Below are 16,670 nucleotides of genomic sequence, written 5' to 3'. Positions count from 1 at the left end.
TCAAAACCATCATTTGAGCAAAAATTAAAGATGATTGGACTAGGCTAATAATACACATATTTCACATATTACAAATCACATTCAACTTTAAACATTAGAATGCAAACATAATGAAGTTGTGTTATTTTTGCAACGCTTCAAGAATCCATCACCAACAACGAAGGACATAATGAAGAAGATACAACAAAAGTCGACAACATATCTTCTAAAGCGATAGAGTTAGGGCATACCCACCATTGCAACAATTGTTTTTTTCTTGAAGACATACATTATGTAAAGACAAGATTGTCTAGAGACTAGAATGTCTAGCAACTCCGGTTTTGGAGTTTAACAAAAGATATTAAACAAAAAATTGCTCTGAATGAAAGTTTATTTTAAGGAAATAATGTCTAAGAGAAAAGTATTTTGGAACATCTTTTGTATGCTAAAACAAGCTTACAAACCCTTTCTAGACTATATTGTTTGACAGAAAAAGTTTTATAAACGTCTAATGAAAGGAAACGCCTATCAATTTGAATCATATGATGAATTACAAAATAACACTTTCAAACTTATATCGTCTAAATGGAAAATGTTTTACAAACAATGTCTTACGAACATAAGCGTCTCTGAAAAAGCTTAAAATATGTTTTATTTAAACCTAAAGTGGTAAAACTTGTGTAATCTTCGTGAAGATTATTGGAACTACTTAAGAGTTATTATGGGAGAACTAGATGTAGCTCGTGATTAAGTGAACCAGTGTAAAATATGTGCTTTATTGATTTGCTCTTTGAAATGTTTTCCATACTCACCCTTTATAAAACCATGTAAATCATCTTACCTGATTTATATATCTCTTACAAATCCTTTAGACGCTGCTCTATGAAAGAATTTTAAAAATACTATTCACACTCCCCCCTCCTCTAGCGTTTTTCTGTGATTTCACTTTAGTTTAGTTTTGATACTTTTAGTTTTGATAGCTTTAGTTTTTAGTTTAATTTTGATAGATTTAGTTTTTAGTTTTAGTTTTGATTAGTTCATAATTTAAACTTGAAATTATGTTATGGAAATATTCAATATTCAAACTGTGTTGATGTCCACCTTTTCAAGTTTGGTAAAATTGTAAAAGTGAATAAATTATTTTAAAAAAAAAGCTACAATTGACGTCTATTAATGCATTAATAGATGTCAAATGACGTTGGCTATGGTAAGGACCAACGTAAACTTGCCTCTTTTTTATTCCTAGAAATTCGTGCTCAGCGATTTAGGTCCTACGCTCAACGCACTACGACATCAGATCCTCTTGTGGCTATCGTCATAGGACATCAGTTGGCCTGAGGGCTGATATCATTCGACGTCGCTCTTTTATTCAAACATCAAATTGACGTCTCTAACTAAGACGTCAGAGTTTAGACTAACGTCAAATGACGAAAATAACTAACGTCAAAACTTATTTTTGTAGTAATGTTAGTTGAGTCTTTATTAATTTTTTAGATATATTAAGTATTCAAAGTTTTATATTTTTCAATTAAATCTTCATCTTTTAATTTCTATATTAATTGGACGATATGATTGATATTTTTACATTATAATGTGAAACTTTTTGGTTAATATAAAATAATATTATGTTTATAGAAATTTATTAAATAACAAAATTATGTTGGTTAATAAATTCTATGTCATCATCTATTTCAGTTAAAAGATTGCCATGGTCACCATCATTAATGTAGGTGACATTGATGATTCTTATCATAAAACACATATTTTCAATTAAAAGTAATAAAATTCATTTGTCATTTTACATTAATATCATTTTATTTTAGCAATTGTTGACAACATTTGAGAAATAGGGAGAAATTATTCAAGATATCAAGAGTTGTTATGAGATAAAAGGTTAATAAGATAAATTACACAATCGATTGAAGGACAAAACTTATATCATTTGATCAATAGAAAATTAAGCTTTATATGAAAATCCAAAACAGAGGATTATAGCGTACAAAATCATTATAAGAATAGTGTTAGTAAAGGACAAAATCACCTTTTGGCATTATCAAGAATTTGATTTATGCTTTCTGAACCTCACTAGTCATAAACCAAGGAGAATTATGTTCTATAGAGATGCGATGAGTGAAGGACAAAGTTACCAAGTACTTCTTTATGAGATGCATGTCATAAGAACGAACATTTAAAAGTAAGTTATGTAATTATAATTAAAATATCAATAGAAGGAAAATGCAAATGAAGAGAAAATATTGATCAAAATCAAGAGGCAAATCAAGAGAAGAACAAAACAACAACTGTTCAGGAGACTTAGTAGATATAAATTACTCGAGCCATGTAGTTAAAACTACTAAGGGCAATTTCGATATAGTTATTTGTAATTTATTCAAATTTGAATTCAAATCTTTTAACTGTGTCCTGAGAGAGTTAAAAAATATTAATAGGTTCATTTGTGTGTATTTTACAAGAATGACAAATTATGAAATAATTAATACATTCTGAAACATGATGAACTAGAAAAAATGACTAATTCACTATTAATTGTTGCAATTTAGATCACTTTACAACATCCTTTATTTTCCTATTTAATTTACTTTTTACAATCTAGTTTATTGTTTTTGCTATTTTTTGCCATTCCCTCTATTCATACATCTCCCATTTGAGTTCCATAATTCATGTTGTTGATTCCATCCATTATTATTACATTTTATCTTTATATTTATATAAAAAAAATCAAAAAATAAACACAATATAAACTTGATATATATGATATTCTCGTTAAAATCCAAGTAAGAAAACGATTAAAGTCATTAAACGTGTGAGTGACATTGATTCACGAAATCAAGAACCTTTTACATCAAGTTATTCCTCTCAATCAACATTGACGTGTGAAAATATCAAAGTTCTATTGAAAAGCTGAATGTTTGCTAACCTTATGTTAAAAGAACTCAATCGAGACCATTTAATTGTGAACAACGTATTAATCATCACTAAACTCTCAAGAAACAGCAATTCAAAACATAAAAGTTGGTAAAAGCAAGTACATAAGATGATGAAAAAAAAATCTTTAATACCACAAAAAATTTTAAATAAAAACTAAATTAAAAAACATATAAAATTTCATTTAATTTTTCAATATAACTGCAATCAAAATACAGAAATTGAGATTTTAATTATGCCTCATAAAATTTAAAGTTTTCAAATCATTAATAAATTGATGGTCGTTGAAAGTCAATGGTCGGAGTTGTGTAAATTGGTCGACGTATGTTTTGGGCACTAATCTCAAATCGCAAAAAACGAGTCAAGTCTTCTGTGGTTTAATTTATTTTAAAAGCATTATTCGAATTTTCTTTATTTTTAATCAAACTCATGACTTGGTCCCGATTGGTGTGTTTCACGATGGGGACAAACGCATTCTCTCTTTTCGTTCTATTTTGAAAAGTTCTTCCCCATAACTCACTCTGTTCCCATTCACCACTCACACCACTCCTTTCTTTCTCTGTTCCTTTCTGATGCGACTTACATGTTATCACATTGCGATGATAAAGAAAAATGTTTTTTTAACCATTTTTTTTTATAATTTTTTTATAATAATTTATTTGATAGTTTGTGATCGATTATAAATATACGAATAAAATTGTGATATGTAATCTATTATAAAAAAGTTATTAATATAACATATCATAGTCCAAATGAAAAAGAGCACCAATCAGACATAAACCAAAGAAAAAATAAATGTTTACAACTTGCAAAAGACTTTAACACTGTCATCACATCAAAGTTCTACAACACACTTTATTAAGCAAGGGGTCTCAGCTAGCTACCCAAACAGATGGTACTTCTGAGGCCTCAAGATCAGCTAGTACATACACATAGACATTATCTTAATAACATCTCGTCTCATGTCACATCTCACTACATATCTCACAAAGGAACAACCTCTGTTATGAAACTAAAAACATTAGACTCTCAAACCAACATTAAACATAGTCAAACAATGAAAATGTGTGCAACGATAGTACACTACACTTAACTTAATCTGATCGCTCTTACTCAACACAGCAACGATACATGAAGTATTTCTCCATTTGGCGTCCACATTCAGCGCACACAACCTTCTGGGGTATGCCACCAGTGCTCCCAGGAAGGATCAAACGGTTGCAGTGATGTGGGGGTTTGTTTTGGTTGAGGTAATCGTTCATGGCTTTCACCACACCATCTTCCTCGATTCTAGGCCCCCACTTTTCGAAGTCCTGCAAGCAAATCAAAAAACTGTCACCTTTGGCTCTGGCCATATCAGTGGCGCCCATGCAGAAAATCGCCCACCCTCGATCACTGCCGTCGAAGCTCAGCACAGTCATCACTTCGCTCATGATCTCGTCGTTTTCCACCGTCCTTTCGTGCTGCAACTTGGAGTACAGCATGCTCTCCAAACGGGTCCAGAAGAACCAAATGGAGGTCACGTTGGGCCAAAAGTAACTGAACTTTCTCGTAGTGAACGCTTTTATCATCTTCTGCATCCGCTCCTTCGCGTTGCTCTTTCCCACGTATGCCATCTCCAGCTGGAACTTCCCAGCCTTTGCCACACTCAATGCTGTTGCTGTGAATTTCTCAATCCACTCCAGGTCTTCACCTCCATACAGACATACCAGTTTTCCTTCTGCCATCTGTAAACACAAATTTCATCTGTCAGTATAAAAATTTTACAACTCATCAATTTGGAGTTAAAGTCAGAGACTAAAGTTACCCTCCATTATAAATCCAGAGACTAAACTAAGAGTTTGTTCTAATTTGGATAAGTTTCTTCTTTCAACCGTGCTAATCAGAGTTCTTATCTAGTAAAATTTCATGCGTGTCTACAAGTTTCAGTTCGTTGAATCAGCTGAGAAACTAAGTTTCAGTTTCGCACTTAGTCAGAAATGTTCTGTTTTAGTTTAGATATATGACTCCAAATAATGCAATTCACATTTTAAGAAAACAATTGATTATGTTAATTTTCATGGATCTTGTTAAAATATCCTTATAGTTATACTGTATAGTTGTAGTTATATATCCACTAGTGTATTTGCGTTTTGACAATATTACTGCAAAAAGTAGTTGATACTTGTATGGTTTAGCGATAAATAGTTTGGGAAGAAAAAGTATAACAACAGTGGGAAATAAAATAAATGGGCAGAGGATCTTGTTACCCATTCTAAAACTGTAGGATCAATGCCATCAACAAGCAGTTCAAGGCTCCAAATCTCTTGCTTCCACAGTGATTCTTCTTTCTCACTAGTGAAGGGGAAGGCCAAATTGCCCCAAATCCATATCATATGGACTGCATTAGGGGAGGACAATCTGCCTTGTGGATCAAGGGCCACTAGAATAGCTGTCTTTGAGAAATTCCACACTTCTTTGATGTACTTAACTGCTGATGGTTCAATGATGAAAGGATCACAGACACTGTACCATGGCATCAATGACTGCAAATACTCAAACTTCTGTTTGTTCACCTCATTCCAGATCCCTTTGTCCACAACTGGGATCCAAACCATCTCATAGTGTGTGTCACCCCTCGCTCGTGCATCTTTGTACAAATTATCAAGTACCAGGATCTCTTCTTGTGAAAGATCAAGGTCTGATATGAGCAGCAACACATGTTTCCTCCTTAGTACCTCCAGACTAACCTGTTTGTCAACAAATCAATCTTCTTAACCATGGTTCCAAATGAGATTTATTTAGCATAAGGGCTACATGTTACTAAAAATATCAAAGTACCCTTGATTTTGTAGTTCCATCCAAGAGTGGAAGGATATCATCCTTTGCATATATCAGTGCTCTGACAATTTTCATGTTGTCTATATGGACTGTCTCGAAAAGACGTATCAGATTATGGAATGCCTCTATATGCCTCTTGTCATCTGCACCAGGTTAAGGATATTCATTTGTCAAATGTGCCTCATTCCAGATATATTTTATCCTTTTATATACTTAATGAAACTCTCAAACATCACATCAATTCAAAACCCTTTAAATTAGTCCAAGGCTATATGAAATTATTTAACTTGTTGAGTATAACTGTACCCACCTATATATTGGTAGCAAAGAACCAGTTGGCTCTTGAGGTGCTCATGAATACTAGTAACTTTGTGAGCAAGACTAGATAACTCCCATGCCTCAGTGGTTGATGAAATGGACCTGCAATCAACAAAATTGGGGTCACTGATATTTCCAAAAAAAGAAAATTGATTTGAGGTGAACGATGGAAAGGAACTATGCTTACTCATTTCTTGTGCCTATGAGACTAGCAATTTGAGAGGCACAAGCCACAATACTTCTGATGACCCAGTAGGAAGCAATAGGAATGTGAGTACTGGCAACAGACATGGGAGGTGTGTCCTCTGAAATGTAGTCAGATGGAAGCTCCTTGAATTCAACGATGCAGGTGGTTACATCCATTGCAGCCTTCACCAGCCTAATGAGTGCTTCAAAATGGGGTTTCAATGACATGAAATTCTCAGCAATATCTGGCAGTTGCTTAAGAAGGGCCACAGACTTGGCAAGAGTATTTTCAGCACTCAACTGAGCGACAAGCCAAAACTCTCCAAAAATAACAGCAAAGGCTGCTAATGTTAGCACAACTTTCGCATGCCATGCATAGCTAGACATGTAACCCAGTAACACCATTGTTGATGAATGCGCATCTCCACCTCCCGAACACTTGCATGATAGCTGCCAATGTATTCCGGAATTGCTCTTTAATGACATATATCTAGGTGAATTTAGACAGTAAAAGTACAGTGACACGTATGACAGAACCAGAAAAGAAGTTTAGGACATGTTTACATATATATGTCTGAAAACTAATGAATTTTCAACTTTGCATGTTTCTAAGAACTTTCATAAATTTATAATAAAAATATATTTATCCTATTTTATTTATTGTTAGGTTCAAAGCTCTACGAATAAAGAAAAGATAGAGAATGTGATACACATTCTTAGGCAAAGATGAGTATATATATACATACATATATTTCAAATAATCTGGTTAAGTATCAGTCTAAGTCAATTTCCATTAACAAATTATTAGGAACAAATGTGATTCTGTATGAGAGAGACTTGAATTTGTTCAAGAGGATGCAAAACTGAGGGGTAAATAAGAAGGTTGATTCACATATCAATTCACTGTCATAAGAATGAAAGAAAAGTATATTCTATGCAAAATGGGGAAAGGAATAACTGTCTTTTTAACTGCAACACATCATTGGATGATAGTTTGAGGAAACATGGGAACACACTCTATCCTTGGTAACAGTGTCAGGTAACTTTTATAAAAGTTAAGAAGATTTTCAGATGAAAACAACCTCACACGAAATTTTGTTTATGATATAAGCCAGCGAGTCAAGCATGTCAAATTCAGCCAGAGCAGCAGTCATCTCCAATGCATCTTGGTCTCTTTTCACCTGTCAAAAAGCCACATATAATAATAATAATAATAATAATAATAATAATAATAATAATAATAATGATATGATAACAAGAGCAAATACATAAAATAAGGAGTTAACTGAACATGTATCACATGCATGCAAAGTGGCAGAACGTAAACATGGTAGCATAAAAGGTAAGTCTTACTTCATAACCCTCAACAGTGCGAGCAATGAACCGAAGGAGAATTTCGTCGACGATTTGTAGAATAGGTTTGACATCAATTTCACGGCCATCTGGGGCATGTGTGGTCTGAACCTGCTTGGTCATGGCACTGTCATCAGAAGTGGAGAACATGCGTCGCTCCTTCCTTTGGGACATTTTTGGAGTAGCTGTTAGCTGGCGACTACTCATGTTGCTGAAATGGTTTCAGATATGAGAAGACACAGTGGGAGGGAAACAGGTTTTGGCTTGAGTATACGTGGTTGTACTAATAACATATATATATATATATATATATATAGAGAGAGAGAGAGCAACATGAAGAAGAATAAAGCTTTGTTGAACATGTACCTTGCTTGCAAGAGGGTATTAAAAAAAGCTAAAGCGATTCATCTGTTCCCTATTCATCAGGATAAGAATAAACCTCGTTTAATTATCTGTGGTGGCCCCTGCTCTCTTATTTTTACCTTAAATGCTTTATTTTATTACACTTAGACACACAGCTTGTTTATTTTCCATAATGGCAATGGCATAAACATTGAACTAGGTTAAAACAAAAGTGAGATCTGGTGCTTTTCTGACATCATTGATGCCATGTCACTAGCCTTACCTCATTAATTTCATTATTAAAAGCCACATTTGAATGGTTTTATCTATTGGAAATAGTATTATGACATGTCATCCAAGTAACTTTTATAACTTTTGCAATAGTAATTTTATAGGACTTATTCTCCAAGTAACTTTTGTAACAGTAAGCATTTTTGGACTGAGTAACTTTTATGACACTGTCAGAGATTATTGATGTTGTTGTTTTTGTTTATTATCGCAAAAAAATATATAAATTTACATTTTTATAATTATTTTTTTTATATTATATGTTAAATGAATGGAAAAATACGTCATGATGTCATTATTTATTATTGAATATAGTTCACAGCAATAACCAAATTTAATGTGTTAAATAAGTTTTTGAGTAGTTTAAGATATGAGACACATTCTAATGCTAATTTAAAATATTTTTTAACAAATAAACTAAATTAATGTTTTTATGTTAAAAGAAGTATAATTATTTATTTCTAAAGTTTAAAAGTAAAAATATATCAAAATTTAAAATTAAAACGAATTTTAGTTTCGTGGAAATTAAAAACATATATTTCTATTATTTAAAAACCAATTTTGTATAGTTTTTTCTATTAGAAACAGTGTTAAGTAAAAAGGTATAATTTTGATTAAAATTTATGTATATGGATAAATTTTTTTTAAAAAGAAATATAATAAGTTGTGTACTAGAAAAACGGCAAGATGATGTAATATTTTTAAAACACGACTTTAAAGTGAAATTGTGTTTTCACAACAGGACTCATTAGAATAGAAATAATGTATTAAACACACGATATTTACTCTTTTATTTATTTGTTTTTTTAGCAAAAATCTATGAATTAGAAACAACTTCATTCTTCTCGTTTTTTTATTTCGTATATTTTTTTATTTCAAACAAGCATGCTCTGCACTTTAATTTTTTAATTAATAAATTATATTTTAAATAATAAAATATTATCATATATTTTTTGTAAATATGATTAGAAGATTTTAAATTTTAGTTATTAATCAAAATATTAAAAATATTTCAAAATAGAAAATATTTTCACATTTTTAAAAATAATATTGAGATGTATATTTTTAATAAATACATTTTACATATATAATTTTAGTAATTAAATTATCTCAAAATTCCAAAATAAAAATTATCTTGATATAAAATTAAAGAAAAAAGAATATCAAGTTTTAAAGAGTAAAAGAAATTAAAAATATTATTTTCAACGCATTAATTAAATTATTAAAAAATATATCATTATATAAATATTTAAGAAAACATAACAAATTTTAAAAATTAATTAATCAAATTGATTAAAAAATTAAAGAAATCATACTTTTCAAACCCGATCTTAAACGAATAATGAAGAATCCGAACTTTTAGTTTTTAAAAATCGTCTTGTCGACACACGATTTCTATTTACTATTTCTTTTATAGAAATCGTGTTTCTTACATACGATTTCTTCTATATTTTTTGCTTCCTCGTGTTTTTTCTTTACATTTTTATGTATTTTATTTCAGTTTTTAGAGGTCGTGATTACCACATAATTTCTCTTTTCACTTTCACATTATTTTTTAAAATTTTTTATAGTTTTTAGTTTTTTTTTTAAATTTATGCAAATATATTTTTTATTTTTAAATTGTTTTTTAATAATTTAATCAATCAATTTTTAAAATTTTTTACATGTTATTTAAATTTTTATACAATCATATATTTTTTAATAACTTAATCAACGCATTAAAAATAATACTTTTAAATTTTTGTACTCCTTAAATATATTTTTTTTAATATTTTGATGAATGAATTAAAATTAAAATTAAATTTTTTTAATAATATTTTAAAAAATATATGATAATATTTCATTATTTAAATTTTAATTAATTAATTAAAAAGAATTAAAATACAGAATATGTTTGTATGAAATAAAAAATCAAATTTTTAATATAAAAAATTTAAAACTTTCATTGTAAGAAATGTGCATTACTTCCTGAGAGAAGAAACATCTTAACTTAAAGTACTACATGGAAGAGAAGAGTTTTCTTTTGTCCCTATAAAAGTAACTAGATTATTTGGAAAAAGTATTGTAGTGGTAAACTTATTCTCGACTTCAATGTCATGAAGTTGATCTCTAATATCATAATAAAAAATTGGATAATGATATTTTGACAATATTTTTTGACAATATTTTTTGACAACATTTTAATATCATTTACGTATCATTCTATGATTGGTCTATGTTAGTGTTTATGATTATTATTATTGATTGTAGAGTAATTTTGGACCAATCACAAAATAACACATAAATAATATTAAAATGCTATCAAAAAAATGTTGTCAAAGTATTATTATCCTAAGAAATTTAATAATAATCTCACTTTCATATCCTCAATTGCTTCAACCATTTACCATAAGCTATTCAGCCGAAGAAGTGTGTAGTCATATATGTCTATTTTATTATATATTTAGCAATTTAATTTTTTTTATATATTTGCAGAAAATATTTTGACAATCCCATTTTTTTTAGATTCGCCTCTGAATTTAAACGTTTACTTACTAAGGATTACAATTAGTCAAAGAGAGAGAGAAGAAGAAGCAAGTTTACAGATTTAGTAAATCATATGTGTCTTAGTTCTTTCTATAAATATTACTAATAAGGAAAAGGAGTTAGATTGATAAAGCAGAAAACAACTTGTCAAACAAACAATGTTCGGATTTTTTCCAACCAAACCAATTACTTCCATTGTCGCTAGTTATTATTTTATTATTATCATTATTATTATAAAATTGATTTGAAATTTTGGAAGGGAGGATAAAAGATATAATATGTTAAACTTCTCCACTGACATACATTTGCTGAAAAATTATTATTATTATTATTATTTCATGTTTTTATAGATTTAAAATATTGAGTGCTTTTTACTAATAGAAATTGCCTTTGAAGAACATGTTCAGAAATCGTCAGGGGTATATGTATGTGGCAAAAAAGAGGAACATTTTGATGTTTAGGAACTAAGGGCAATATTAAGGTTATGAAAAGAAAAATATGCTTAGAAATCAAATTCGATATCACTTTGTATGGTTTCGTAAAAGATATATTTGTTTTTTTAAAGCACACACAATACAGCTATGAAGAATCTTGTGTATTTTATACTTTTATAAGCTTACACGAGTAACACACTACCTATGTATTTTCTATTCTAAAGAACATATTTCCATGTTGTTTGTGTACCAGCAATAAAGGACTTTACTTTAAATTTAAACACTCTCAAATTAAAAAAAAAATTCTCCAAACTCTAAATTAAATATATTTTTTAAAAATAAGAAAAAAAACTATTTTTAGTCATCAATAGTAAATTTAAGAAACTATTTTTAAAATTTAAAATTTAAAATTTAAAATTTCAGTGATCAAGATACTCACCTTAATGACTAAAAAGTAGAAAAAAAATATTAAAAATAAAGACAAGTTAATAGGGTTCTTTATGTGCTGGTGAAGTATATGTCCATTACCACCTATAATTATATCAAGCCATATTATAATAGAATCACAATTATAAGAAAAAAGAAGAAGGGGAAATGCATATGATGTCTCCATTCATTTAGCACATTGGTAAAACGTGTATGTTTAAAAAATCACTTAACTTTGGTTTATATTTAGTTTTTCATCTGCAATTTTAATTCCCCCTTTTTTAAAAATATGTAATTTTGGTCTTTCAATTTATCATAATTTTTATTTTTTAATTAATAAAATAATTGGCATGATATACCTTAAATGAAAGATGTGTGAACTTTATTTTTTGTTACATATAATCAATCCGAAGTATTTAGAGGCGCAATTAATTTTATCCAACAACATGTTAATATCTAGAATTTTACTGAAACAATTGACAAGAGATCAAATCAATGATGATCCATCGCTATCTCACATAAATTTAACAGATATATTGTTCTTAAAGGATTTACGAGTAGATGTAAGTTATCAAAATAAATCTTATTCATATCTTACAATTAATGTATAAACTTATAAAATAATATAAATAAAGACTATGTATAATATATTCTTTTTCTATCACAACGATAACAACAAAGTGATTTTCTAATTGTAGCAGCGAATCCACGAAAACTTTCCTTAGAATGCTTCGAGAATGAATATAAAATTACGAAGCATTTTCAAATATGATAAACAACTTCTAATGAACAAAAGATGTTAAACAAGTATATTAAAAACATATTTAGGTCATGTAAGTGTGGAAGAAAAAAAAACTAATGATATTGTTATCGTTGGTTTATTTAGTTTTGGTTTCTGAAAATTTTCTTTTAATATATAATGGTGTTATGTGTTAAATAGGAGAATAAATTTATTGACTAAAAGCGTAAATTTATAAATCTTTACGAACGGTAGAAATAATGTGGAAATCACAATGCTAAATAATCTACAAATTATTTAATAATTAATTGAATTGACATTATATAATGGATGATATACAACTTAATCATCTCAAGAAAACAAATAAAGTGTATATATACATTGTTTAATAATCGAAAACATGTTTTTTAATATTATATTGTCTATAGAGAGTTATTTATATAACTGAGGTCTTAAAGGATACGACGTGAAAAATGTATAGTAAGCAATATTTTTACGTAGAACGTGTTAAGATCTAATGTAGATTGTGAATTTTACATTAATTAAATTGTTATAGTCTAACATAAATTGTTTTATTTAATCTCTATGTACAACTTCATTCCCAACTTCTCTCTCGTGTTTTTGACGTTTTGTTTCCCTTCTTACGACAATTACGACGAGTTCATTTATTCCTCAATTGGTGACACAAATGACGTTCTTCTTTTGTCTCTGTGGATGGTTTTGTGTGAGGGAATTTTTTGTCTGATTGGATTATGGTTTAATAATCTTCTTTTAGTAATCTAAATCTTCAATTTATTTTTTAAAATCGTGATTGTTTTAAAGGATCTCAATCATGATAATGTATGAATGTCACCATTGAATTGTTGTTATTCCTTTTTTATATTGCATCATGTTATTTGGATGTTTAAATTTTAAATTTTGAATATTAAAATTATTTGTTAAAAGTAATGTAATACAATAGATTGAAATTAATTATTGGATGTTTAAAATTGAAAATTAAGAGTAAAATTATAGGGACTAATTAATTATTTTAGTTCCTACGAGTGACTTAATTATTAAATCACTAGTTTGTTTACAATTTTACAGATTAAATTATAGGTAATTTGTATAATATCTTTTAAAATAAATATAGAGAAATTGTAGTTTACATTGGTTGGAAAAGTAAGATGTATTATAATATGTTTGGTGATATTATATGCTTTTGATGTACTATATTAGTCATATTAGTCATGCATGTGAACATTAATTCCTATTTGAGATTTAGTATAAATGGTTAAACATTATTCATTTGTTTTAAATCTTGATTTGTTAAATTGGGTGATTTAGAAAAAATATTTTTCATAATTTTTAATATGTTCATATTGTGATTTTATGTTTATATTTGATTAAATTTCTTTTTGTCTTGTTTTATTGTAATTTTGTGAGTACTTTCATTTTTTATACTTCAAAAACTAATGTAAAATGTTATCGAAATTTTATCATATTTAAGATAATAGATTTTATTTGTATGTGTTAACAACTTATGGAAAATATTTTCTCGAATAGGTGTGCATCTTCAATTAAAAAAATGAGAATTTCATATTGCATGGTTGATTATGATGAAATTTTTAATGTACGTAGTTATCAAGCGAAGTTGGATGAATGAACATCGTGTTAGTGTAGAGTATGAAAAGGGAGTTGACAAGTTTTTGAAGTTTGCTTGTTGAAATAGGAAACTTATTAATGGGACATGTCATTTTCCTTGTGTTTATTGTTTGAATCAAATACATCAAGATTTGGGGGAGATATGTGATAACTTGTTCTTCTATGGTGTAATGAAAAGTTATACATTATGAACTTGACACATAGAAATATTATACGGTCCTATTATTTTTAGAACAACAAAATTTTTGAAAAAGGGGTGAATGGTCATTTAGAGGACATGATACATGTTGGTAAATAAAATTTTCAAAGAGCTCATGTGCATGATTCTTTAAAGTTTGATTTAGAGCAAAAATTGTATTCAGGATGCAATAACTTTACTCAATTACTAACAACTTTAAAACTATTTAGTTTAAAATTAAGAAATGGATGAACTAATAGAAGTTTCATCAAATTATTAGAGTTACTGAATGAGATACTTCCAAAACATAACATGTTATCTAATGGTAACTATGATGCAAATAATATATTATGTCTCATAGTATAAAATATAAAAAGTTACATGCATGTCCTAATAATTGTGTATTATACAAATATAAATTTGCTACATTGAGGTTGTGTCCAACATATGGATTATAATTTTTTTTTTAAATAACTTGATAGAAGAAGTGGTGAGGAAGAAATAAAGGGCTGCCCTACTATGGTGGTGTTGTATTTGAAAATAATATCAAGGTTTAAAGGAATGTTTACCATTAAAGAGAATGTAAAAATCCTAACATGATGCAAATAGAAGAAAATGTGATAATATTCTTTCACATCCAATAATTCTCCAAAATGAAAGAATATTAGTGAAATATTTTTAGAATTTGGTACAAAATCAATAAACATAAGAATTGGACTTAGTACATAGTTCATGACATGGTGTTCATCATTTATAACCTCCTTCCTTGGATTTGCATGAAGAGAAAATGCATTATGTTGTTCATGAAGTTTTAGGACCCAAACAACTAGAATATGACATTAATGTGTATCTTAGGCCCTCGATTGAAGATTTGAAGATGTTGTGAGAAATAAACGTGGATGTCTTCAATGTGCATTATGAAGATAATTTTTGTTTGGATGTAATGTTGTTTTAAATAATAAATTATTCTCTAACATATAATAACTTGAGTGATTATAGTGTGAAGGATTATTTTACATGTCCTATATGTGAATAAAACACTAGTTATATTCAATTGAATCATATGTAAAATATTTTATATATTAGGAATCAAAAGTTCTTTACTCGTAGTTTTCCTGATCATAGAATGAAGAAAATATTTAATGGATGGCAACACGATGAAGTTGCATCAACATCTTCCAATACTACTAAGAAAAAAATACCACTAAGAATAATAGTTAAAAGAAATGGTCAATTTTAGTTTTCCATATCATGTAACTTAAATGTTACACACTGTATACATGTTATATGCATGTGAAAAAAAAATGTTCACAAAAATGTAATCGGGACATTGTTAATAAAAAGAAAGACAAATGGTGGATTTAAAACACACCAATATTTGATTGACATGGATATACATTCTAAATATACATTCTAAGTTACATCCATAATCAATAGGAAAACACACTTTTGAAAATGTAGGATAGTTCTACATGACATTCTCTGCTTGGCGACAATTATAGACACATTGTAGCTTTTAATTGGACTGATTTTCATGTGACGCATTGAAAAAAGAAGTGTATGAAATAGAAATTAGGGATGTATTTAGTATTTTCATATATTTTTCATAATTTTTTAGTTTTAGCCTTGTAGTTTGAAAAAAATTATTTTCACACTTTGAATTAACTTAAACTTATTTTTAGTTTCATCAACAAATATTAGAATATTCCATAACATTGATTGAACTAACAAGTTATTTTTAATACACTTTGAAATTCATCTTTTTCTTTGGCAGAACTTGATCAGTTGTTTGAAGATGCACCTTTGCCATTCACAATGCAACATGCTGCCAAGATTTCTAGTGTTAGGAAAAGAGTTTCATCCCTGAATTCACTTCTAAAGTCCATACAAGGGTGTTAGGAAAAGAGTTTCATCCCTGAATTCACTTCTAAAGTCCATACAAGGGCGGATTCATAATCTAGATCGCATGATAAAATTTACCCGTCATTGTTACATATTTCATCGTGACAAAATCTAAAACGGAAGCATGTGAGATTATAAATTTCTTCCTTAGAAGGAGCAAGTGAGTCTGGTCAAATGATTTCAAATATGTGTTGTTATACGGTAAGAATTTTGTTTTGCTTTATTTAAATCACCTTATTATTGTGATAAATGTAATTGTTATTTGCTTTTATAATCTCAAATAGCTTGTGTTAAAATGTCGGATGGTTTCCTCTTAATTGGAAAAAGCTCCCTGGCGACTTTTTCTTTACTTTGGAATCAAGTTTTAACCTTTAGGCTTTAAAAGGAACTGTTGAACCCACATACACTTGCCATGAGAGAATTGGAATCAATCACAAATTAAAAATTGGATAACATTAAATTTAAAAAATATATAAAGACTAAATATACTTACGAATTTAAATTTAACAACTAGACTACGAATAGTAATTATATATTCTAAAAATTTATTATAAAAAATTCCAATGGAATTTCTTCCAACAATATTAGTAGG

General features: G+C 28.6%; 1 protein-coding gene across 1 annotated transcript; it reads right to left on the bottom strand.

Annotated features, from left to right (window-relative positions):
* Nucleotides 1-3,698: 3,698 nt before the first annotated feature.
* Nucleotides 3,699-7,868, bottom strand: LOC108330701 (protein SIEVE ELEMENT OCCLUSION B). Its single transcript, XM_017565210.2, has 7 exons — nucleotides 7,600-7,868; nucleotides 7,329-7,427; nucleotides 6,248-6,696; nucleotides 6,053-6,162; nucleotides 5,743-5,885; nucleotides 5,172-5,651; nucleotides 3,699-4,649 (listed from the first exon to the last, which is right to left on the bottom strand). Exons 1-7 carry the CDS (start codon nucleotides 7,804-7,806, stop codon nucleotides 4,032-4,034), a joined length of 2,106 nt encoding a protein of 701 aa, XP_017420699.1. The 5' UTR covers nucleotides 7,807-7,868; the 3' UTR covers nucleotides 3,699-4,031.
* Between the last annotated feature and the right edge of the window lie 8,802 nt (nucleotides 7,869-16,670).

Source organism: Vigna angularis, chromosome 4 (assembly GCF_016808095.1).
Source record: "Vigna angularis cultivar LongXiaoDou No.4 chromosome 4, ASM1680809v1, whole genome shotgun sequence".
Taxonomy (NCBI): domain Eukaryota; kingdom Viridiplantae; phylum Streptophyta; class Magnoliopsida; order Fabales; family Fabaceae; genus Vigna; species Vigna angularis.
This window is presented reverse-complemented; position numbering and strand designations above follow the sequence as displayed.